The sequence below is a fragment of the Argiope bruennichi genome, chromosome 2 (assembly GCF_947563725.1).
Source record: "Argiope bruennichi chromosome 2, qqArgBrue1.1, whole genome shotgun sequence".
Classification (NCBI taxonomy): Eukaryota; Metazoa; Arthropoda; class Arachnida; order Araneae; family Araneidae; genus Argiope; species Argiope bruennichi.
In genome coordinates, this window is record NC_079152.1 from 51,814,611 (window position 1) to 51,841,435 (window position 26,825).

At 28.6% G+C, this 26,825-nt stretch overlaps 2 protein-coding genes across 2 annotated transcripts in view; both read right to left on the reverse strand.

The window, feature by feature from the left end:
- The window catches only part of LOC129990245 (cytochrome P450 3A8-like), a 40,062-nt gene extending 30,416 nt beyond the window's left edge, over nucleotides 1-9,646 (reverse strand). The window contains exons 1-3 of the mRNA XM_056098139.1: nucleotides 9,505-9,646; nucleotides 5,672-5,756; nucleotides 1-4,295 (exon numbers count right to left, since the gene is read on the reverse strand). Coding sequence (XP_055954114.1) covers nucleotides 1-80 — 80 coding nt within the window. The 5' untranslated portion in view covers nucleotides 81-4,295; nucleotides 5,672-5,756; nucleotides 9,505-9,646. The remainder of the gene's footprint in view (nucleotides 4,296-5,671; nucleotides 5,757-9,504) is intronic.
- Nucleotides 9,647-25,029: 15,383 nt separating this feature from the next.
- Nucleotides 25,030-26,825, reverse strand: part of LOC129991480 (cytochrome P450 3A21-like) — a 31,054-nt gene continuing 29,258 nt past the window's right edge. Inside the window, exon 14 of the mRNA XM_056098234.1 lies at nucleotides 25,030-25,503. Within this exon, the coding sequence (XP_055954209.1) occupies nucleotides 25,405-25,503 (99 nt within the window). The 3' untranslated portion in view covers nucleotides 25,030-25,404. The remainder of the gene's footprint in view (nucleotides 25,504-26,825) is intronic.

Genomic DNA, 26,825 nt, shown 5'->3' on the forward strand with positions numbered 1-26,825 from the left:
CAATACAATAAAACAATTGTAGCGAGTCCAATGAGAACATTGACTGGCAAAGAACCAAACACAAGTTCTATTCCAAACATTTTTGTCTTCTCTGGAACTGTTCAACACGCAAATGATGAAGGGTTCAGTAAGCGGTATTAGCCAATCGAAGACACAATTTCAGTCCGCCCACGTGACTGATGGGAAAAAAGATAGAGGCGAAGGGAAAGCTCAAGGACAGAATGCTTAAAGCATTATATTCCATTTTTTCTTTTTTTCTTTTTGAATGTGTTGTGAAAATAATGAGCAAAAAACATTAAATGGAGATAACTCTTAACCTTCAATTTCAGAATAATAATAAGGGACCCAAAGTAACGAAAGGAAGGAAGGAATCAAATACTAACGAAATTATCCATGGCGATTCGAGGTGGTTGGTCATTAAAGTCTGTAAAGTGACGGATTCAAGCATTTACGGCCTTGGCAGTGTACATATTGACGCTGCATATTTTTTTAATAAGCTAGTCAGTTTAATTCACATTTCAACTTTCTTGTAAATTAATCAATAAATTAATGCTTTATTTCACTTTAATATAAAAAATCTATTAACTTTTGAAAATGAATGTTTTTGATAATTGATTTTTATTCATAATAGCGTTGCATCGATTTTGGCACCTAATATTTCATGAATCACCTAGATTTAATAATCTTTACGAATTTATTTATTAATATCATCATTTTAATCGATTTCTGCAGCCAATCCTTTAACTTGGCGGTACAAGATGCCTGCATTCATTCCCTTAAGTTAGCTGTATAAAGTGCCCATTTACACCTAGTATATTCAAATTTTTTTGAGGATGTGTAAGAAGTACATTTTGAAAATTGTTTTCTATAAAGATTTTTCAATCAACTTAAATTAAATTTTTTTCCCTAAATTTGTCCCAAAACTTATCTGATTTTCAAGTTTGAATTTTCGTTTATATAAGTGTATTATTATATAAAACTTATCAGATTTGAAGTTATTTCATATCGTTTATATAGGTTTTTTTAAGAAATTTTATAAATTTAGAATGCATTTAATTTTCTCTTTGAAAATCAGATAATGTGTTCCCACAGAACGAGAGAAAACAATAAGATATCACAATTATATTGGATAAGATTGACTGCTGTTGTCCTGAAAATATAATAAGTGAAATTTATGTTTGAGAAATACTGTAAAATAATTGAAAAAATATAACTTAAAAAAAACTAGTCTCGATATCGTTAACACCTAAAATCAGGGATCTTTTCAAATAATTTTTACTTCAGAATTTTTAATATGTATGTAATTAAGACCATCTGCCGGAATTATGAAATACTGACACAACTTTTTTATTTAGTATACTGAATACTACAGCATTGAGTATCTTACAAACAACATTTCAAGTTTGTGAGTGAAAAATTAAAAATAGTTGCAACATTTCCGGTATACTAGACTTGTTCTAATATTAATAGAAGATAAAAGATTTCCATTTTGTCAATTATTTTGCATTTAACAAAGCGACACCAAAAGCGGCTAGTTTTGGAAGAGTGTGGAATTAGAATTTTTCTCTTATGATTAAAGAACAGCTATATCTCATAGTGCGTTATTTTTTATTTAATTTCCTATTGTATAATTGCAGCCCCATAGCTAACTTATTTTATTCCCAATAAAATAAAACTAAAAAAATCTTTTTCCCAGAATTTAAGGTTTTCTTTTTTTATCCCTTATTTTTTAAGAACATAAGGTCTCCTATTCGCATTATTAAAAAGCTTTTATTTTATTTTATTTATTTTTTTAAAAAAGATAAAAAATATTAATTTAAAAAAATTTCAAGCAGTATATATCTACTACTAATAAAGAAAAATGCTGAGTCTGGTTCTACAAGCCAAACAACTTGAACTACAAAAGTTATCAAACTTCATATGTATATATTTTGAAGGGTGGAAATGCGTACCTCGAACTGAATTTTTTTGAAATTTTATTTAGAATTTTAATTAATTAATAATTAAGCTGAATTTTGTCATTTTCCGCGATATCGTCCGAAAATATCACTACAAAGAAATAATTTTTACACTGTTTTAAAATACATAAATATGTCTTTTTTTAATGATATCAATTTAATAAACAAGAGAATTTTTGCTGAATTTTGGTAAGTTCTTAAACGTATTTTTTTGTCCAATTTCCAACAATAGATTGCATTTTTACCCTGGAATTCAAACCATTTTCGTTTTCACAACGAAAATGGTTTGAATATTTAACTACATGATTTTCTTACATTCTGGAAAGTTAAAGAAAAAGAGTAATTTGCAAGAAAAGTATTAATTTAAGAAATTGGGAAATGTAGATGATAGATGAACCATATATTTATGTCTTTATTACTGGTATGTTAATGGATTGTCTTATTTAGAGAAGTTCATGTACATAATAAATAGAAATTAAATATGACAATTAAATTAACACGGCTTTAATGTTGGATAACTTGACATAATTACAAATATGAAATTATATACAAAAGATTTCTCTGAAAACAAATTAAAATTTCCGAAATAGGAGCTCCCTGTAATGTAACTCAAAATTGCTATCTCCTTAAAAACGAACTGAAGTGAATGAACTTTCTTTAGATCCACGTTGTTTCACTTCATTTTTAATTGAATAAGAAACAAGATTCTAGTATTAAATGTATGCATTCATGTGTTCTCTTGATGTTTTTAATTTATTAGAGTAGAGTGCAAAATAAATATGTCTGTGTGGAATCTCAATATGAATCTGTTTTCAAATTTCAGGAATAAAAATAGAGGTTTTAAGTTAAAAATTTAAGTGATTGACTTGCTGAGTTATTATGCTTAATTAGAAAGGCCCAGGTCAACAAATGGTCAGTTCGTTGATAAATTGGGTCTAAAATTCGACACAATCTATATTTTAAATACTAAACATGTGTACCATGTTTTGAATTTTGTAGTTATACTAGTTTACGAGTTTTTTTTTACATTTGTAATTATGGAGTGCACTTGTACTCTATTAGACCGATAGATTTCTTCTGAATGGATCACGATTGATAATTTGATCGACATCATCATATTTGATATTCGTATATCAAATATTATCCATCTAGCTGAAAGTATTTTTGAATTACTGTGTTTACAGACAGACTGGCAAAATTGCAAAAATGTGTCTTTTTTAAATCAGTGAGCTCTGAAGCGTAGAGATAAGTCAAACTCTGGAGTCAAATTTTTTGATAATTCAATATTTTCTATTTGTACACTACGTGTACAAAAAAATTAAAAAAAAAATGTCTGATTTAACTTTTACGTCTTTACAATATCTGAAATATAAGCTAAGAATTGATTCCAAAGACAGCAATGACTAATTTCAAAATAAAAATCTTCAGATGTTTTGAAACGAGTTAAGAGATCTTTACATGCCTTAGTTTTTCTTTTAAAAAATTCTTATTTATCATCCACTTCGTGTCAGTAATCGGGGGCATCAAAAAATTTATTAATTTCAAAGTCAGCAATTAAATTTTTCAAAGCAACATCTTTATCTATTTTGCCAACTCTACATTTCTTGTTTGAAACCTCAGCTCTTCTTTGAAAAACTCAGTTAATACAAAATTGGTGTCTATAAAAGTAAATAAAATTTCTTTGTCACTCTGATACACTCATGCACTGTTTTTTTTTATTTGCATATAAATTTACTTTGTATTAAATTCATTTTTTCAATAAAAATTGCCATTGATCAGAGAATCCAACATGTTTTATGATCGGGTGTTCATTATAATATAATGAATTTTCTTAAAGACGATGAAACAGAAAAACACTAGCTGCCATCGAGAGCAAGACAATTATTCCAGGATATATGGCGAATCCTTTACTTCGGCAGGACAAGTGTCTTGAGCCGCATCTGTATCCTGCCTTACAGCACCATGTACCACAGCAAGCAGCGTTATAGCTACAGCAGCCAGTTCCACAGCACTTTTCTAAAGCTCCACAGCAACCACCAGAACAGCACTTGCCTAAAGAAGGGCAGCATTTATTACCACCACAGCATGCGGCAAGTTTGTCGGGACAGCAAGCGTCAGGGGCCCTAGAGCAGCATGTACCTGAGCAAGTAAAAAAATTACATTCATACAGATCATAATGCAATTTAGAATCGTTGGTAAGTGACGATGTATTTCCAAAAGTGGTTGAACTCATGATTTCATCTCCAGGATATACTTTAAGTCTTGTGGCTGGTGTATCATGGTCATCGTCAGGATCACAGCATGAATATATGCCATCAATTTCACAGCATTGCTTGTCTAAGAAAAGAAAAATGGAAACTTAGTTTTCTGTGAAAAATGAATGGAATCAACAGCTGAAATAAGCATGAAAAAAGGTTAGAAATAAAATCTTTAATTTAAGACAATCGAAACATAACCGAAATGATTTTTTTCACGCCTGGAGAATTCTCAAAGGTTGTTTGACCACACATTTTATAAACAGGTGATATTCAATGCCATAAGGATTTTATTTCATTTTGTTTCTAGACTCTGAAGAATTTCTGTTATTATTTCTTTGGTGTTGGCTAGAAGCTGATATGTCCGGATAAAATGCACAATAGTAAAGTGTAGACACGAAAAGATTTATCTTTACTATGCATCGAAAACAAACTTGCTTTCAATAAAGTTTTGTTAATATTTTTACACTCATTTGAAATTGATAACCAAAAAGGTTTGATCAAATAGATACGAACTATGTATTTGTTGCAAAAATAAATAACATAAATAAGATAAGTATATAAAACTTCACCGCATTCAATGATTTATATCAGCATTTTAATAGATCTACGAATTAAATAAATAATAAGAGTGTAGTCTATAGAACATCGATCTCATCTTTGGCGATGCAAATATACTTAATATATAAACGAACACTGATTCGTTTTTCTGTTACTTTAAAAGATGACATTTTCTTTTACTCTTTTTAAAGGTGTTTTATTATTAGTAAAATAATAATTTCTAGTATATAGTAGTAACAGCATTTATTAGAATTAGTTTTATATAATTATATAAGGATTTATGATGCTTTTAAATAAAAGTTAGAAACTGCTCTTTATGATTCAAAATTAAATATTGTAGCAGTTGCATTACTCTTATCTTCTCTTTTGGATTCTAGATGACGATGCCTGATTAGGCCATCACATAGTGCATTGCAATTGTAATGAGAATGAGATGTGACGCTGAACTGTGAATCCGCGCTCGTGAATGTCTTGTCTTGTGTTTGTTTAGTGTGTGAATGTGATTATTAAAAGAAATGCTCCTAAAAACATTCGTCCTGTTGCTTCCTGCATAGATCGTAATAATCTACATACCGCCACATTGGCACCCAACTGAAAAGAATTTGTGAGGAAACGAAAGTGACGTCGTCCCGACCATCACAAGAAAAGTTTCCCGCCGAACGTGAAAGAATTTCCGATGAAATGAAAATGAAGTCGTCCCGATGATCACAAGAAAATTTTCCCGCCGCCACAATGTAAAATATTTCGGTTCAAATAAAGTTTTTAGATAATTTTAGTATATTTTACAATAAATAAAAAAGCAAAGTTGGAAAATGGTTATAAAGTGCATTTAAGTTGAATTTCTCATTTCGTCAAATGATAAAGGGTTTATAAAAGCATTAAAGATGTTAAACTTACTTTCTGGGCAGGGTGTTTTATTATCTGGACATAGGTTTGTTGCCGTAATAAGACTTGGAATAAAAACCAATAGCACAAAGAATTTCTGAAATTTAAACATATATTAATACATTTTGGTATTATGACTATCAAAAAATCAACTGTCAATATTTATTTTTAAAAATTGATGTGGTACAGGGTATTTAAAATTAAAGTTTCTCTTTTTAAAGCCGCCTTTAATAATAACCATACATCTGGAAGATATGAAACACTGTGGATGACTTTATAAATAAATAGGAAATACGTATAAAAAAATAGTTGCCAATAATGTCACCAGAGCTCATAAAACTTGAAAATCCGTAGTATACATAAAGATAGATTTTTTTTTTTTACTTTCTCAGATATGAAATATATAAAAATAGGAAGTATTGTAATTATCAAAAATTTCAAATTCGAGTTCTTGATAAAGCTCTCTTCGGGTCACCCTTTTGAAATCATATCTCTCTATAAACACAATAAATCAAAAAAGATTTGAGCTAGACCGAATGAAATTTAGCATATAGACTTTATATACCACATTTACAGATTTCAGTCAACCTTCGAATGAAATCCATTCAGAGGATGTCTGCCTGCCCGGATATCTAATTACAAGTGAACGTTTGTAGTTCCGTTTCATGTTTTTTCAACCTTTAACTACAAAATTTGAAATTTTTTGGACGAAGAATGCACAGAACTCTGAATAGTGAACAGTAATTATGAATACTCTGTATATATTTGGAAAATGGTAAATTAAAATTCAATTGCACATGGTTGTTTTTAAGCGGTTAACACGTTAACAGCCATATAAGTTGTATTTAATTCTTTCTGTTGTGGTGAATCGCATATAAGCCAGTAACAACTCTTCTATTCGAACGATCGTTTTGGTATAATTGTTAAGTTACTGGACTGCTAACCTAAAGGTCCCAGGTTCTATCCTCACGCGTCTCAAATACCGCTTCACTGTGATCCCATTTCTTTCGCGCTATTCTTAGCATAACGGGTAATTATTGTGTAAAAGGAATATGTTTGATAATTTGCAGATCCCCCATTCGATGAGGAACTATAGATATTATCGCTATGTAATCCAGGTAAGAATCAAATTATCCCACAGAAAATGAATGCTTGACATGTGGATGGCAAAGAACACCATGAAAATTTGTATTTCTAGTTTCTACAATATTGGTGTCACGGTTTCTTTACAAATTGGTCTCGTTCTAGTAATGTCCGTTTTACGAATGAAGATTATTATTGTTTTTAGCGATTTTTATCTCTCAAAGGAGTGATACACAGTGACTAAAATGAGAGCATTTCCTCATTTAGTTAGGACATTTTTGTCTTTTTAAAGGCATTTTGTCTTTTAAAAATCATTTTTTTGCTTGTTATTTTGAATGGTGTTTTTTTATTTTAATTCGAATCTTCAGAATTTAGGGTTCATATATCTTATTCAATTTTGCTCATTAACGACTCTTATTATGCCTCTTAAATATGCTGATAATCGGAATTTGTTGTATTATTAAATAAAATATAATCATCTCTTCCTCCATCTTTCATCTCATCAATATAATTTTAATCAATTTTATGGTAATCAATTTTTATCAATGTTATGGTAAAATCAATGCCAAATGTCACATGCGCAAAAACGCGGAGAGTCTCTGAGAAAAAACAGAATTAGACATCTGAGAAAAGACAGAATTATACTGAATGATTTTGGATGAGTCCTTATCTGGAGAGAAGCTTGAAATTCTACCATCCCACCAATATAAGGAAAATTAATATTTTTGTGCTAGATGGTGCTATTTTGTGCTATTATATTGCAAGGTCATAAATTAATGCATTATAACGTATTGCTATACCGTACTGCAGTACTAAATCAGTTCTTGAACATTATGTGAAGTATGTTGGAGAGCTGTAGCAGGTTTTTTTTTATAGGCCATAAAAGCTCAAAGACTTCAACTTTTTTTTTTTTTTGTAGAAAAGGATATATTTGTACGGTATGGCCAACATATTTGAGATCCTAAAGGAAGAGTCACAGCACCATGTCGGTCTCTCCGTATGTTATAAAATCTTCGCTGTTAGAATACTGGAACTTGTTGCTTCAGATATCGTCAGTATCTTATGCTCAGTATGAGATTCCGGTGTGAAAATTACAAAAACTGCTTTTCGTGATGATTTGGAAGTATTAGGTTTCATATTTTTTTAGTCTTTTTGTTTCTTTGGTACATATTAAAATATTTACACCTATTTTATTTGTTATGTTACTGTTGGATTTCTCAAAGTATTTTAATTCTGTCTGCAAAATATCTTTACAATAAATCAGTTATTATTCCAAATATTTAATATTCCAACCAGAATTCGAAACGTCAGTACCTTTTATATTACTCTGAACATTACTTTCATGGAATAATTTGCATTATTCTTCTTATATCTAGGGTAATATTTAAAAAAAAATAATGTCTCAATTCTGGACAGTACTCCTTTTTTAAAGTATCCTTTATATAGTATGCAAATTTTGTATATTCTCGGGAAACAGTTTTGAACTTCTTTGCATATCTTTTTTTTATTAAAAAAAGGCCGGGGAAAAATAAAAGAAACGGTGTATTATATTTGAAGGATAAAGCCAATTGTGATATTCATGCGATTACTATTAGCAAGCATGTTTTGAATTTTATTTTCTTCAATAACTCCATCAGTTTTCTTCAATAAATCAAATGACATAAAATTCTCTAAATACAAATAAAAAAATTTTGTGCAAATTTATTAAGCCTATAGAGCTTAATATTCTGTAAATTTCGAGTTCTGCTCATGAGAACATAATATAAGAATTTTAACTGATGTTTGGAAATCATCTGACAGTGCATTTCAAAAGTAAAGAAATGGTGACAGTGCATTTCAAAAATTCCTCGTGGTCATTACGAATATTCTTCTTATAAGTTTTATTTCTCAGTGCAATAAACAATTTTAAGATAAGAAGAAAACTTTTCTTCCTGATTCTTTCTATAACAATAGTAAGTAATTTTGTTGTTTCCTGTGGAACTACCGTCTACAAAAACTCATTGGTTTAAGAGATGTTAAATTGCAAACAAATTAATTTAGAAATATTTTTTAGAATTAGTTTATTGAAAATTTAGCTTAAAAATCTTTGCCCCTACATCATATCATATTTTATAAAAAAAATTGAATTGGAAGTTGATAATCTGATAACAAAATATTGGAACTTTTGTAAAAAAAAAATTAAACTAAACAGAAATAAAATTATTCTGTTTTTACATAAATAGATAATTTACTATCAAAATTTGACACAGAATGCCTAAATATCTTTATCAGTAAATGAATATCGTATGTGAGTCGTATGTGATTTTTCTTTAGAAGAAAATGAATTCAGTCTTATTTATTGAATGTTTAAAAGCAAAATGAAAAAAAAATATTTTCCTAAAAAAAGGCGGGCATAGAGAAATAAAGAAACTTTCAAAAATTGTTTTAAACGAGTATATTACAAGGATAACGAAACGAATATATAATTTCACTTAAATTCAATTAAATGACTTTGCAAAACATTCAGTTTTTGTAAAGTATATTTATTTTAAAATCTCCTTATATTTAAAAATAAAATAAAATGATATATATCCATTGCAACTTTTTAAATTCATGAATCAATTCGATTGACAACGAAGAGAAAGCAACAACAGCAAAAATATTGGAAGAGAATTTCAAGCTTCCTATTCCTTTTATAAGAACACGAAATCAATATGAGATATGAGAAGTTGTGAGTATGCATAGTATATATTGAAGAATAGCATCAATAGAAAATAACTTACCATTTTTAAAAAGAAGAAAAATTCAGTAATATTCCTAAAATATGCCAATTCCTACTGATACCCAAGAACGTGTGATACTGTTGCATATTTTACACACTTACATTGTTCGAAGCTGCTGATAGCCAGAATTACCTACGCACATTGAAACTTCCAATAATCAGATACCTTGAAGTGTTTTTTTTTTCCCTTCTTTTCTTTTTTAATTTCAGATTATATTTTTTAAAACAGAAATCGCGTTAGAAAATAAATATTTATCTTAAAGCGGAATGAATTCTACTTGCTATCTTGGAAATTTGAAATCATTCTGTTATTTATATGTAATTTATACAATACGAAATAGAAGAATTTTTATTGATATTGCAAATAAAGTTTTTAAAATATTGGAGATAGTAGCGAAATTAGCAGAAAAATTAAACAAATATTCAGAATCAAGAATTAGAAAGCGGTAAGAGACTTTAGTGTAAAATCAATAAAAACAATCAGCGGAAATGGTCTCCCCAGAACTTTCTCGTATACCTTCCGATAAAACAACCATTCCCTTCCTCACTCCCGTAAAATATTGTTACCGTGGGTAAGGCAAAGTGCGCCTTAAATGGCATCGGTGATCAATGGCTATGAAATATTGGTCTTCAGCATGAATTAATTTTATTGAATCTATTTATATGATCTTTGGCGATTTATCCCCTACAAGTAGTTAATAGTATCCGAAAATAGAATTTTTGCTTAAACGCGCTTTTCCCACTCGATTAAAACCAAACATCTGACATTGAACTGCAATTGTAGTCACAAATTCTCATACTAAATTACAGATATTTAAGTTGTTGCATTTACAAGCTTATTTTAGAGTTATTGCGTATGCATGGTCTGTGTTTCATGCTTATGAAAGTACTGACCAATTAATGGTCAACCCCATGAATGGATTTGGTTTCAAATTCGATAGGTAAACATCACAAAAATCCAAATTTCATTCTTCCAACTCAAAGCGTTTCTGAGTTATCGTGCTCCCAAACAGACAGACAATATATATATATATATATATATATATACATATACATACATATATATATATATATATATATATATATATATATATATATATATATATATATATATATATATATATATATATATATATATATATATATATATATATATATATATATATATATATATATATATATATATATATATATATATATATATACTGAAACGTGCAAATTCGTTAAAATCTCAAATTCGAATATTTTTTACATTTAAAATTCATAAATATAAATATTTTATTTTGCAATCACAAAATTGAAAAAATTTAGATTAAACGTTTTATTTAAAGCAAAAAAAGAGCTTAACTTTGTATACTCACTATGAAGCACGAAGCCATTTAATTTTAAAAAAATAAGATTTTTAAATGAATGCTACTAAATAAAAAGATAACATTCGTGAAAATTTCTTAAATGTATAAATTAAATTATGTTAACTTTTAAATCAGAAATTCCTAATGTTTAGAAGTTTGCGGACTCCACCACAGACTTGAAGGAGGATAAATCCCTTGGGGGTGGGGTAAGTAATACTCCCAGTCGATGGGAAAAGGCTAGAATCCCCCCCCCCTCTTAAAATTTTTGAAAATTAGGTTGGCAAATAATGCATTTTATGGTATTTTTATGTTATGTGAGCCATTTGCTTGTTACATGCCTTTTTTTATATGTATATAATTCATTATTTCAGACAAATTGTTCCGTTTGCAAAGAAATTGTTTGCACAATTTATTTTTTCAAAACGTAATCCATTGTTTCAAACAAAAATAAATTAAAATTTTTCGAAATAGATTTCCCTTTTTACGGTAATGCAAGGATCCGTTCTTAGCTACAAAACATGAAGGGATAAAATTTAAGCACCCCTTTTGCTATTTTAACTAGTTTAAAATCATATTCAAAAATTTAAATTTAATGAAAGTTTCAAAAACTTTTTAGATTAAAAAATTTCTTTCCTGTGAAAATGTCTTATTGACAAGTAATTTGAGTTAAAATTCTCCAAAATCATTCATCATATTTTTAAGGGAAAAAAATTTAAACGCTAATTGTTTAAATTTGTCATCTTATTAATGAGACAAGTATTTTTTTTTTTTTGCTTTATTCTATTAGTTTAAAAAATTATAAATATAAAACATAATTAAAAATAATTAATTAATATAATTAGTACAAAATGACAATCATTGTATGATACATTTAAAAAACGCGAAACAGAAAGAAATACACCGAAATGCTGATAAATATTTTCTGACAAAGAATGAATATTGTTTGTTGACAGAAACTTAAGCTGACAACAGCAAAGTGAATGCTTGTGAGTTTTATAACATCTACTTCATCAGATATGAAAATAATTTGTATAGTTGAATGGAGTTAGACGTCAGTGAGATTTCTATTGGTCATACTGGGAACATTTTTTGTTCTATTTCCAAAATTTCTTTCCTATCTGTATTAAGCAGGCCATAAAGTTGTACGTTTTTCAGATACATGGTTATAGCTATAGTCATCTCTGCTTTAACCTTTCATATTTTAATAATCTCTTTAGCTGGCGCCTTTCATTTATTTCGGGAATTTGACGTTTCACTGATTCTGTTAAAAATTCATAGAATATTTAAGGTCTTTATGAATTATGAGTAATTTCTATATCGAAATATAGTGTCTTTGAATGATTTAATTTCAGCTTCTAAATTGAAAAGAAACTTTTCTTTGAAAATAGCATGGTTGAGGGAATAATTATAAACAACCTGTCTATGAATTTTGGATTATTTCAAAATTCTAATTTTCGTCAATTTTTATCTATTTTTATTAATAATAAAGATGAATTATGTGTGTGTGTTGTGTGTGTATATGTGTGTGTGTGTGTGTCAGCACTTAACAAACTACCAAACATGGCATATATATATATATTGTAAGGTGGGAATGTGCATCTCGAAGCGGTTTTTCTAAAATTCTAATTAATTGAAAATTAGGCAAAGTTTTAAAATTTTTCTCAATAACTTCCAAAAATATTATTGTACAAAAATAAATTTTACACCATTTCAAAATTTGTCTTTTTGATAATGCTAATTTAATAACTGTGCAAAGTGTTTCCGAATTTTAACAATTTTTTAAAGAATAATTTTTGCTTAATTCCCAGGCAATAATTGCATTACTAGCTAAAAACTCAAACTGTTTTCATTCTTTCATCAAATATTTAATTTTTTAATTTTTTTCATTATTGAAAGCAAAAGAAGAAGGAATCAATTTAAACATATGTAGTATGAGCCCCTATGCTACTCCCCCTTCCTTGCCGGCAGATGGCAATAGTGTTCCGATTAGACAGAGAAGCGAGGCAAACGGCAAAAAGGAGACGCTTGGAGAGGGAGAATGTGAGCGTCGAAGGTGAAGGATAACACAGCCATTCTATATCCGCCTAAACTGCAATCAACCCTATACTTTTGTTCTTTTGCTTAATGTTCGCGTTGTCCTGTGTTCGTCTATTAAAATATGGACAAGGAAAACGTGTAGTCTTCTTTCGATTGAGAACACGACCCTACATATATATGATTCATAAGAATAAAAAAATAGAGTTAAAACGCTATGAAATTTAGAAAAATAGATGAACTGCACAATTAGGAATTTAATTGCCCTTTGATATCATGAAACTGATCCCCATTTGAAAGGTTCATCTACAGAATGAACAACGCATATGAAAGACAATTAAAATAAGATGGCTTTAACATCTGGCAATTCGAAATGATCACGAACAGTAAGTTAATATATTTAAATGATTTAACTGAAATTATATATAAGGAATACACCCAACAAACCAGTTGGTCTCCAAAGGCAACTAGGATGGATATATTATGAAAGAATATTTATTGATGATATTTTATAAAATTAAAACATTTTCAAAGCAAAACAGAAATATTATTTGTTGAAAGCCCTATAATGTATGAAGCAGCACCATTATATTCTAATAATCTAAAATTTAAAAAAAAATGATAGTCTTTTTTTATTTATGATTCAGTTCCATTTTCTTTTGTTACTGTATGCCCTTGAAACTAAAACGTGAATAGTTTTATAAATAAGATAAAACCGTTTAGTTTACCGGCATATTTTAGTTGAAGATTAGAAACGCATTGTCAAATAGATATTATTCAAATGAAATAAAGAATTTAAAAAGCAGAATGTTATCAGTCACATTGTTTTTATCTCTACATACTAGATATTCGCTATCGCATTTGCTTTCAAACATATTTATCGAAACAGTACGTTTTTTTTTTTTCCCTATCAAATATTCTGATGGAATGACAATTTTGAAAATGTTATTTGAAGCATTTATATATTTAAAATAATTTGCAAAACCAAAAAGCATTTCCATTACACCAGCCATTGAACCGATTTTACCAAAATTTATTTCATATGAGAAACTTATGACTCATAGATGCATCATCGAAGTGATTCATCATCTACTACACTCCTTTTCTGAGTGATCGTAAAATATAACTTTCAATGAGTCCTTACTTAACTGATTTAAACATTTATTTCGCCACATTGTAGTATTAGAATTCGATTTTTGTGTGAGTTTAAAACAATATTTTTGGTTTGTATGCAATTTAATTGGCATTTGTGTTTTAAGAATGTTATTACAGTTTAAAGTTGTAAAATATTTTGCGAGTATCTGACGACCCTAAAACTTTTGTTTTGCTGAAATATCAAAAAATTTTCTTTATTGTTTTTGCAGGCCATACATTTAGGTTTTCAAAAATGCTCTTCTTTTATGATTTCTGGAAGCAGTTATAAATAACAAGTCGTTGTTTTTACGATTGCTAGAAACAAAGTTATAAATAATAAACCGAAAGTGGAGATTTAAAATTACAAATAATTCATTTGAACAAATTTTTCTTCATTATTCTAGCAATATGGAGTTCAAAAATACAGATTTACGTTTCCTTCACAAATTTTTTATTATTTTATTTGTGCATATTTTTATTCGTTGCGTTACCAATTTTTATTTCATATGAGAACCTTATGACTCATAGATGCATCATCGAAGTGATTCAAATTTTTTTCTTTATTGTTTTTGCGGGCCATACATTAGGTTTTCAAAAATGCTCTTCTTTTATGATTGCTAGAAGCAAAGTTATAAATTACAAGTAATTGTTTTTACGATTGCTAGAAACAAAGTTATAAAATAATAAACCGAAAGTGGCGATTTAAAATTACAAATAATTCATTTGAACAAATTTTTCTTCATTATTCTAGCAATATGGAGTTCAAAAATGCAGATTTACGTTTCCTTCACAAATTTTTTATTATTTTATTTGTGCATATTTTTATTCGTTGCGCCGGAGTTATTTTTGTTCATTATTCAATTCAGAACAGAGATGTAATATGCCAATAAATAGCTGCGTGTCTGTTTTTCTCCACTGACACTTACAGAATTTTAAATTTAAAATCTGTGTTGAAGTGCTGCAAATTATTTGAACTGAATATTACAAGCAACCCTTTGTTTTCAAATTACAAATAGCCATCGGGAAACATGAAAATTGTTGGGACATTGAAAGATCAATGGCATAGTGAGAACTGTAATGTATTACATTCATAAATTTCAATCAAACAGAGTTTCTCTTCGTTCCCATTAAACAAATTATTTTCCATCTGATTTTTATAACTGCAGGTATGAGACGGCGTTCTGTTCTGTTAAAGTAATACATATTGTGAAGATGGCGTTTCTAAGGCTTTCAAGTGAAGGTTAGTTGAGGGAAATCCATAGCTGCAAAATGAGAATTTATAATAGGACATATGCAAAAAGGAAAGTGTAGGACTCATTTCTAATAAAATTAAATAAGAATATTTAGAGAAAAAGGTAAAATCTACGATAAAATTATAGACAAAATTATTATGCAATTATTATCCGTAATAAATGTGTTCGAAATCTAAAAAACATGCAATCAGCAGCAGTAATTACTTTTTTTTGTTGCTATTGCAATCAAATTCCCATACATTACGGCAAAACAGCTGCGCAAACAGTATAATATAATGAAAAATAGTTTTCAATGATAATAATAATTGAATTCGCAGATTCGGCTGTAAAAGCAATAAAACAAATTTATGAAGCCCTTCGTAGTAAAATTCTGCTCAGTAATGCTTGATCTAATTGAATAACAACGAAAGTACTGACATCTAATACACTGAAAGAAGATTTTGTCAAACAGAAGAGAAACAAATTTAGTGATATATATATATTGCATACATAGTACTTAGTTTAGAATATTTAGATCGTTTAATCATTCCTAAATATTTATAAATATTATTTTTGATTAAATGATGCTTGAAACCTGCATGCAAATTTATGCGAATTTCAGATATAATGACGTTAGCCATTGCCTACTACACATTATTCAAAAATAAAGGAAACGGCTAAAAAAATAATAAAATTAGTTTAAAAGCAAACAAAGAAGCCTTTAATAAAAAAAATCTAACCATCTTTAAGATTATAAATTAAATACGAAAATTTTTTGTGATGTATTAACATTTTATATCATTTCTAAAAAAACATTTTTTTTTTTTTTTGCTGTTTTAGAAAATTTTTTGAAGAAATTTAAATGAAATTTTGCGAAAGCAATTTATTTATTTCTAGCTATGTTACGAAATAAATTTTTATTTTCCGGGTCATATTTATTTATTTTACGGATTTTTCAGAGCGAAATTCAGATAATTCTTTTATATAAAATTTTCCAAGTTTTCTTATTTAGATTTTTTCCAAAATTTCTAAAGTTTTTGGAATTTTTTTAATTGATTACATAGGTAAATATATAAATTATGTTTGTTTTTCAATTAAGGAAATACATTAGATTTTGTTATTGGGTGTTTGACGTAAAGGCAAATTTTCATTAAAATTTAATTGCAATTTTTTTAAAATTTAAAAAAGTGAATTGAAATTTTACTGGAATTCTCATCGTTTACTGTAATTAAAAATATGGTTGCTTCATTAACATGTTATACAATTTTTAAAAAACTCCAAAGGTTGTTGCGTGTCTTAAAGAAGCATTAATATTGTATTAGACATAAGAAAATAAAAATGAACTTTAAAATGGTAATCTTACTTGGAAATAATCCAAAATTTTAGAAGAGAATATTTTTTTAAAAAAAATTTAATTTTGCTGTGAACAGAAGAAAACGAATAGATACGAGAATCGTAAAACGCACTATTTTATATAGATAAAATTTACATGCTATCTTTGCAGCCTTCCTCTTCAAATTTTGATCCAAATCTCTCAAAACGGTTTAACATTGCACCTAAATACGAATTTGATTTTCCTATTTTTTTATACACGTTCTCATTTTTAAAATTTATTGTTCCAAATTACGTATTTAAAGTCATACGGTCTGGATAGTATATTGCTAACAGTCGCACACACGCAAATTAAAACCTACATTTTTTTTTATTATTAGTAAAGATTTTGATACTCGTATATTTAAACATGAAAGATAAATTAATCATAATGAAACAAAGTAAATTCATTTTAAATAGGAAAGTGAAATTATATTTCATTATGTGTGTGTGATTTTCAGAAATTTCTGCCGTCTCGTTATTTTAAAAAATTGCAGAATTTTGACTAGTATTTTGCCTTTTTTCCCCCTCAAGTTTACATTTTCATTATAATATTTCTAATATTATTGAACTTCTATTAATCAAGCCGTGAATAAATAATTACGGTTTTTGATGTGAAAATAAGATGGGAAATTGATTAAGATAAACAAATTATGAGCTAATGAATCGATTTGAATAAAAATTTATTCTGATTTTTATATAGCTAGAATGTGCTTGCAATAAATTAAAATAATAATTATTTTGTAACATATTTGAATCAATTTATAATTTATTAAGAAACTTTCAATCAAATAAGTGGAAGTGTAATGTTTTCCTAGCTGTTAAACGAAATTATGTAGTTTAATATCGATTATTCATTCTTTTGGTAACAATTTTAATCGCTTGTTGTTACATTGTAAGTGATTCACATGTTTGAAACAACAGTGCATTATATCTAACGAGGAAATATGAATTGTTATTGGACTCTGCGCAGGATACCATGTCCTTCTCTCCGTCTAATTTGTACAAAAGATCCCAGAATTAAATTGGCATGTATTTGCTATATCACATGATCAAAAACTCAATATATTGCATTTTGTTAAAAACAACGAAAGTTGTTCGGCAAGGGTATTCTGAATCTCATGCAAATCAACTCATTTAATATTCATTTTAACTATACTACGAGTTAAAAGGTAAAAACTTTACAGTTATTGAAGGCATTTTATTTTTAGAAATATTTTTTGAAATTTATTTTTAGAAGAAGGATGCTATGCTTCCTTCAATAAAGTCCTTACTTATCCCTTCTATTTCTGAACACAATACTCTTGTTCATATCTCATATTCTTGTTCATATCTCTATATAATATTCTTGTTCAATCTTCACATATCTCATATAAAAGATGTCCAAGTATAGTCAAATGACCATGCATTATTCTATGAGACTTCTTGTATAAAATAGCGCTCAAAGAAATCACCGTACAAATTTTGAAAATCAAGTGAAATACGGGCCTAAAACCAATTGCAAAACTGAACATCCCTGATTTAGTACGATAGGATGACTAAACTTGAATACTTAAAAAGAACAGTCTAGATTGTGTTCATAGTCTCTAATATTATTATGTCACAAAATGCGTAGAAAAGGAGATAATATCTTGGAAACAGAAATAAAAATAACAGATATAAAAATTCAAAGATTCCGCGAATCTTCCTTATTTATATTAGAAATTAGAGAGCCGGCACCTGTTCTGGGGGTAGCGTGTCTTCCCCGTGATTTGGACCTCCCGGATTCGAGTCCTGGTTCGGGCATGGTTGTTTTTCCTCCTGTGTTCTATCTTTAAGGTGTGTGGATGAGCCCTCCTGTAATAAGGAGTTGTGCAAGTGGATGTGTGAGTGTCATCTTCATATGAGCTAAAGTTAGACTTCTGCCCTCGGATGCTTAGGGGTCTTTACCCTGAGAAGCTACAGCACCCTTCTTTCTCCTACGTCTTGGACTTGGTTGAATTGGTGTTCAATCTGAGGGGGATAAGCAGCAACAACAACAAAATTAAAGAAGCTTGTTTTAATAATAATGGCGTCTGTAAAACATAGGACAGTCGTTATTAATTTTGGAAGATGCTTGTTGTGGTTAGGGGTGTTAAAGAGACAGAATGTGGCAAAACGCCTTATTCTGGTGCTGCTATCCATTAGTAATTCCATTCCGGCACTACTAGTGGATATACATATCTTTGTTTACTTATTAAATAACAAATTAGCATTAATTAACAAAAATGTATGATAACTTTTAAAAGTAATGTTATGTGTTTTGTCTTATCCTTACTTTTGAAAATAGAACTGTTATTTCAAATTAAGAAAAGTAAACAACCTCTGGAAAGCGGTGATGGGAAATGATAAAAACTTTCAAGATAAAAACATTTAAACGTGTTTCTTGTTTTGATTCTGAACTCTCATGATAATTTCTACATCATTGTATGGCTCTGATGTGATGGCAGACATGACGTAAGAAATCTGTGATAACAGATAGTTTATTTTTATAAGTTAAGAGACGGCCATGGATGAAAGTTTGACAGATATGATTGCGTTTGTTTTGATTTTTCTGCCGCAAGAGCCATGGCTTTGACTATGCTGCGCCAAACCGAGGTTAAAATCATATCAATGTACAATAATTAAAAACGGATAATGTACGAAAGTACTTGAAATCATTTTTATATGAGTGCTTAAAATTTTATAAACTTCAAAAATGCAAAAATTTTAGCATGTGGTGTCTTGCCAAGTAATGAATTTTTCGCATTTTGAAAAATAGCAAAGGCTGAGCATTGAAATTTGGGCATTCTGATGTTATATGTTGGACAGACATTTGACAGTCACATTGAGAACATTAGAGGTGTTGACCCCTAGCAACAAGTGGAGATGGGTGAATCTAGTATGCCCAATGCGTAAACTAGTTAACACTGTGTCTTCTTTTCAATTCGGTAATGTAGACCACAGTTGCGTATGAGGTTTAATAGCATGTAGTTTATTGTTAGTTGCAAGAACCCACGATCTGATTGTAATTTGCAGCTTCATAATTTGCGACTCATCTACAACATTTGGTAAAAAAGTAAGAAATGGGCCAAAGTCAAGACTTGCTTATTATGCTTTTTTTATATCCTTTTTGTTTTACACAACCAGCTCTTCTTACCTCTCATCATATGCACTAGTGTATCAGTCTATTTAAATTTAATTGGATAGCCACCAATTTGCCAGAGCCATGCTGTGCTTCCCTAAGGTGTGATTTGACTTGGAATCATTTAATTTTAGTATAATCTATACTTATAATAAAGCTCAATGTGTGTGTGTGTGTGTGTGTGTTGGCGCTCTACAGGACAGACCATTCAACCTACAGCTACTAAATTAGCACGTGTGTACCTTGGAGGCCCGGCATGTGCACCTGGGGGTTATTTTTTCGAATTTTTAATTCGAAATTTATTTATTTAAAAATTAAGCGAAATTTTGGCGTGTTTCTGCTATAACTTCCGAAAATATTACCGCACAAAAAAGATTTTTACATGAAGTTAAAGATCAAAAATGTATCTTTTAAATGATACCAATGTTTTAACCTTAAAATTAAATTTCTATTTTTAATGAATTTTTAAATAAATATTTTAACTGTATTTTTCAACAATTTTTTTCGTACAAAATAAAAATAAAATTTCAGCTGCACGAGCACGTTTTGCATTCATGGGAAAAAATTAGCTTTTTCAAAGTGTTGCCATCACATTGATTAAAGCTCCAATTAAAAATAAATTAAATCTTTTGGGAAATGAAATCTGCAAAAATATAATTTTCGGCACGTGTCTCTAGGAAATGAAACAAATATGAAATATTATTTTTTCTAAAAAATAAATTCAAGAAAAATTATTTTATGATCTTTTACACTCTCTATATTATTAATCCAATAAATCAGTTTTATTTTAAGACAAATTTTGTTTAATATGAACAGGATATCCATTCAAATCAGGGCCACACAGCTAATTTGTAAACCTTTAGTAAGACACAGATCGGCTAAAATGGTCTAAATGGAAAATGATTATATTTTATGTAACTTGATTCAATAAATGCTCTAATAAATAACGAATTTTTGATTTTACATAAAGCTTCTGCTGTAGAAATCACGAATAACAAAATGTTCTTGAAACACTAATATTTTAAATAAAAAGACTTAATTTCCAATCAACTAAATTAATCACTTAAACTGACTGATTTATGAAAATTTGAATATCACTATTCAATAAAAAAAAGGATAATTTTAGATTTTCCATCGATCGTTTCAAAGAAAATACGCCAATCAGCGCGCAGGTTTCTGAAGATTAATTGGCCTAAGATTATGAAAATGTTGAGTTTTCTAAATTTTTAACATTCAAAACTTCATAAATACGTCTTAGTTGATCGTGGAAAATCGAAATATTCATTCATTTATTTAAAATTTGGTGTGTCCAGAATATTTCTCAGAATCTGATACCTTACTGCATTAAATTCAGACTTCATAATTTTTGATATATATTTATAGGCCGGAACAAAATATTTTTATTGATTTCATTTCAATTCTTTTAAAAGCAAAACTAAAAACTGAATTTTATGCTGGATCTGAGAAATTTTTGTTGAATTATTGTTTGAGATATTACATAAATTATGAAAAATATTTTGTAGTTCACATAAGACTTAAATATCGAGCGATTCTGTTTGCAATACTCATATTCAATAATAATAATAATAAATAAATAACAATAAAGATGATAAATAAAATAAAGCGCTTGGTTTTATTAAAAAATATCTTTATATTAATTGCAATTTCATCATTTCCACTTTAAATTAAAGTTGAAGTTTTACCGGAAATGACAACAAATTAGCAAAATATATATAGTAAATTGAACGAAACGATCTAAACAACAGTATAAGTTTGGTATGACTATCAAAATTTGAAGATTAAAAATGTTTTGTTTGAGAAGCTATTAAGAGACAAGTTACTTAAAATATTTAATTGAAAATTGTAGCGAGCGGTAATACTGGCGAACGGGCTGGTCGCCAAAGGCGGCTAGTTTAAAATAAAAATAAATTTTAAAAAATTATACATTAACATTTTTGTTATATTCATCTTTTGAATTTGCTATAAACATTTCCTTAACATTTGGTCAATATTGTAAAATATGTTTTATAATTATTGTAAATATGTTTTATAATTATGTTTTCAATTATTGTAAAATATGTTTTTATTTATTTTTGACTTTCCATTATTTCATGATTTTAATATCCGTCTTTACTTATAATAATGATGAATGTGTGTGTTGGCGCTCTTCAGATTAAACAGCTTGACCTAGAACTATCAAACGTGGAATATGCATCTTTTAAAGAGTAGGAATTTGCCCCATAGAGCTATTTTTTTAATTTTAATTTATTTTTTATAGCATTTCAGAATTAAAAGAAATTTTTTCAATTATACCAAATTTTTACCACATAATTTGTTCCTATTTTTAATTAATTTTTTAAAGAGTTTACGAGCATTTTTCGTTCGTTCAAATTGTTCGCATTGTTACTACTAATAGATCATCCTGTCTTTTTCTTTCCACTGTTGTGATTAAGATATAGAGATTCAGTTTATTTTTCCATGTTGCGTAGGTTTCAATATAAAGCATGCTTTTATTAACTTTTTTTTGATATTTTCTTGCACATAAAATTAAGGCTTAGGCTCAGAATCAGGGAATGGTAGATAAATCTGAATGTACCTCCAGTTAAAAACATTTCTGCTTTTTCCTGTAATATAATTGGATGTATAAAGATGCAGACAGAAAATTAGGAAAATGCAAAGCACAATAAACAGAACTATGCAAACATTTTTGAAATAATGATCATATATATATATCAAAATTGAAATTTAAGAACAGCTTTCAGAAGAAACAAATGAAAATTTCAGCAACCATTAATCCGAGCAAACCAACTGGTCGTCAAAGACGGCTAGTATAAAATAAATGTGTATTTTAAATGCAATATATATATATATATATATATATATATATATATATATATATATATATATATATATATATATATATATATATATATATATATATATATATATATATATATTATAGTGAAATGATTCCCTGTTTATTCTCCTTATCACTCACTCCATTCCATTCCTCCAAGAATATCACCCAGGTCAGTTATGACTACCCTAATGCTCGTGGTCTTCTGTTACTTCATCAGGGCCACTAATGTTTGTGTGGCATTTTAATGCATAACTTGATCGGACCTATGTTTCAGAAGGATTAGTTGAAGAAATCCCAATACTTTGAGTTCTTATAGAGTCTATTACCCGTTCTTTTGGATGTTATATTGTTGCTTCAGTGCAAATTGTTTGGATTCTGAAATATAGTGTCCAAATATATATTATAGCTAACTGGGCAGAAAAGGGCCAAGTTACCATTTACTTGTCTGTGACAATCATATGCCTATTTTAACTTCATTTTGTGACATAACAGTACTGGTAAACATTCACAAACAAAAGAAAATCGAGCCCTTTCTTGAACTCAGATGTTTTTCTTATTAAATTGATTTTGCTCTACATATTTGCAATTGATATTTCCTTATACCTCGTATAGCCTTTTAGATTTAGTTTCTCAACTAAAAGAGTTATAAGCTGTCACAATAAATAACGCATTTGATTTTTGATAATGTATTTATTTGCTCTTTGATAACACATTTGCTCTTTGATAAAACATTTGCTCTAATTTATTATTTGAGATATTGTAACTATCGATTTTCAAAGATTAAAGCAGGTAAGATAAGGTTTTATTTGCCATTTTTTGTAAACATACTGAATAAATACCATCTATATTCTTACATTATTTATTATTTATATGATATTTTCTTTATCCGTCTATTTTTATTTTTTCTTATTCAACCAAACTAAAAATATAAAAAAACAAACTGCTTTAAAAATTTTAATAAAGAGAGAGTAACAGTTAGCTGCCTTTCTTTATATATATACTAGCCGCCTTTGGCGACCAGCCGGTTCGCAAATCTTAATGTTCGTTAAAATTTTAATAATTAAATATTTTATGCAATTTCTACTTTAATAGCTTCTTCATCAAAATATTTTAAAACTTCAAATTTTGATTATCATATAATTCATTCATAATATTATAAAGGCCTTCAGTCATAACGTAATATGTATCTCTCTCATTTTCTGTTAGCACCCGTAGAATTTATGCTTTAAATTAAAGTGGAAAGAATTTATCTTCAATTAATATAATAATATTTTTTACTGAAACAAAGCATTTTTTTATAATCTGATTACTGAAAATAGAGTCACTCAGCGTTTAAACTTTATGGACACTAAAGAATATCTTTTTTAATTTATGTAATATCTCAAGAGTTGGTCAACAAAATTTTCTTAGATTCATTATGAGCAGATCGATTCATTAACAATGTTTAAATTTAAATGCATCAAACACTAAGAAAATAAAACGAATCGTTTAAAATAAACGGTTGAAAACAGGTTTTAAAAAAACTACTTAAAAAACGATGTACTTAAAACTATAAGCATATACAAAAAATATATAACTAACATAAATACAATTTACTTACAAAAGCATGCAACTAACCCAAAAATAATTTAAATCATCCATTGATAACGTTGTCATGGCAACAATCAGAACAGAATGCGCATGCGTGAATTTTCTTCGCCGGTTAAGTAACGCAAATACGTGATTTTTTCTACGCCAGTTGGGGTAACGCTATGCGGATTAGAAATTTTTAATTTCCTTTATTCTGTTTTATTTTAATTCAAAAGTACTTCAGAATGAATCTGAAAGATTGATTCATTAACAATGTTTAATTTTAAATGCATCAAACATTAAGAAAATAAACAGAACCGATTGAAATAATCCGCCGAAAAATTTTAACCCTAGCCTCATTACTGTTGGGAGAAAAAAAAACTGAAGCCTTTCTCGTTTGGCGCTGGGGATAATGGAAGATTTTTTTGGCGGAAAAGGTGGCGGTGGGGAAAATGGAAGATTTTTTTGGCGGGAAAGTTAGTTTTTAATTAATAATTAAAATTCTAATTAAAATTTCAAAAAAGGGACCTTAGGTGCACATTCCCAACCTCCAAGGTATACATGTACCAAATTTGGTAGCTGTATGTCAAACGGTCTGGCCTGTGGAGCGCCAACACACACACACACACACACACACACACACACATTGAGCTTTATTATAAGTATAGATATAGATAGATGATATCCAAAAAAGATAATTTATCTCAACTCATTTAATATTCACTGCGACATTTCTAAAGCAATTATATTTTGAAATTTCGTAGTAAATATGTTGATGACTCAAGATGTAATAATAATAAATATTAAAAATGCATAATAATAAATTGTTGACATTGTTTTATAAAGAAAATATTTTATTTCTTCAGCTTTGCGTTTCAAACTTTGAATTCATGGAAATGGGCATTATGAAACATAAAAATGTAACAAGATACATATTAACACACTCTTATGAAACTTTAAAACATACAGGCATATCTGAAGTTCAAAATTGACAGTTCAAAATACATGATGTGATAAAATCGAATATGCATTTTTAATAGGGAATAGTTAAGTATTTGTTTGTTTAGAAATGTGCCCTTTCTTTCTGTTTATTTTACTTAAAATATAGATTTTCTTCTTAATTTTCGTTTTCATTTCGTCCAGTTTCTTTTTATCACGCAAACCATTTTGGATTTTGGTAATGTGATCGTCATCCTTTTGCTTCAATTTATTTTTTTATAGGGTTGTCATCTCTCGGTATCATAGAGATATAGATATCTTTCGGTTGCAGGAGGCCTGCTTGACCGGATAGAAACTTCAAGGGCACCTAAAAAAGACAGGTAGATCATCAGATTTTTTATAAATTATAACTACAATAGAAATCCATCAATACGAGTTCCGTTTAGCTAGATAATATACTATTTAGAACGCTTTGAAAAAAAAGTAATTTATAAACCCGATTTTCCCAGTTAAAATCGAGAAAAGACAATAAAATTTCTGACTTTGATTGATACGTGATATTTTAATATTGCATGGAAATATATAAATTGAAAATAATATTATTTTCGAAAACATTATTAATTGCGTTATAAACAAATTTCTTTTATATTTTTGTAAAAAATAAAAGAAATCATCATTTATCTAAATATTCAATTATTTGAATCGCGTCTGGTGCCAAATCAATCTGGATTTTTTGAGTTCTACTGTTATCTATATTTTTAAGAATTATATAATGACATATATATAATTATATATTGACAATATATTATTCAAATATGCTTCCTACTAAGTCGCAGGGCTTTCGATTGTTTTTTTAAAGAAAATTCTGCCCAGATAAGAGAGCATTCGATGAATCTGAATGAGAAGACAACTGCAAATACTATTATGAATAACATGAAACATGCATAATATATCTATTGCAATCGTTATACACGCGCAACTCTCACCAATAGGTTCATTCCTTCATTGACTGTAAGGATTTCTAATCTGTCAATACCATCTGCTTTCAGTAGTCAGTCAAAACCATTTGGACAACTGAGAATCTATTAATTTATATGATTACTTCTCATTCTTGAGTATGTCTCGAGGAAGAGGGGTCAAGGTCTTAGAGGACAATCCTTTTTAAAAAGCGACAATTTTCTTTGGAAACATTTAATATCTCCAAAACATCATTTCTTATTTTTCCGACCATTTACAACAACATATTAGCAATTCACTGGTTTTATTATTATGTTTTGCATGTTTTTTTTTTTTTTTTGTATTGATAAAATCATATAGTGTCGCAGTTGCATTACACTATCTTTCTTCTCTTTTGGATAATAGATGGCGATGCCTGATTAGGTACGCATCCCATAGGACATTGCGATTGCAAATAATGAAATAAGATGCTGTTCTGTTCAGCGTTAATGTCTTGTATTTTTTATATTTGTTTTGCGTGAAATGTGATCATTAAAGAAATGTTCCCGAAAACATGGGTCCTCTTGCTTCCACTGCATGGATCGTAATGATCTTCATGCCACCACAATAGAACTAAAAAATGTTATTCCCTGACCTTTGTTGTGTTAAATTCATCTCACATGCAATGTATCACCTCACGGAGAGCTTTAATATAAAGGCTTCTATCTAACAAAAACGGCTAATAAAAGGTTG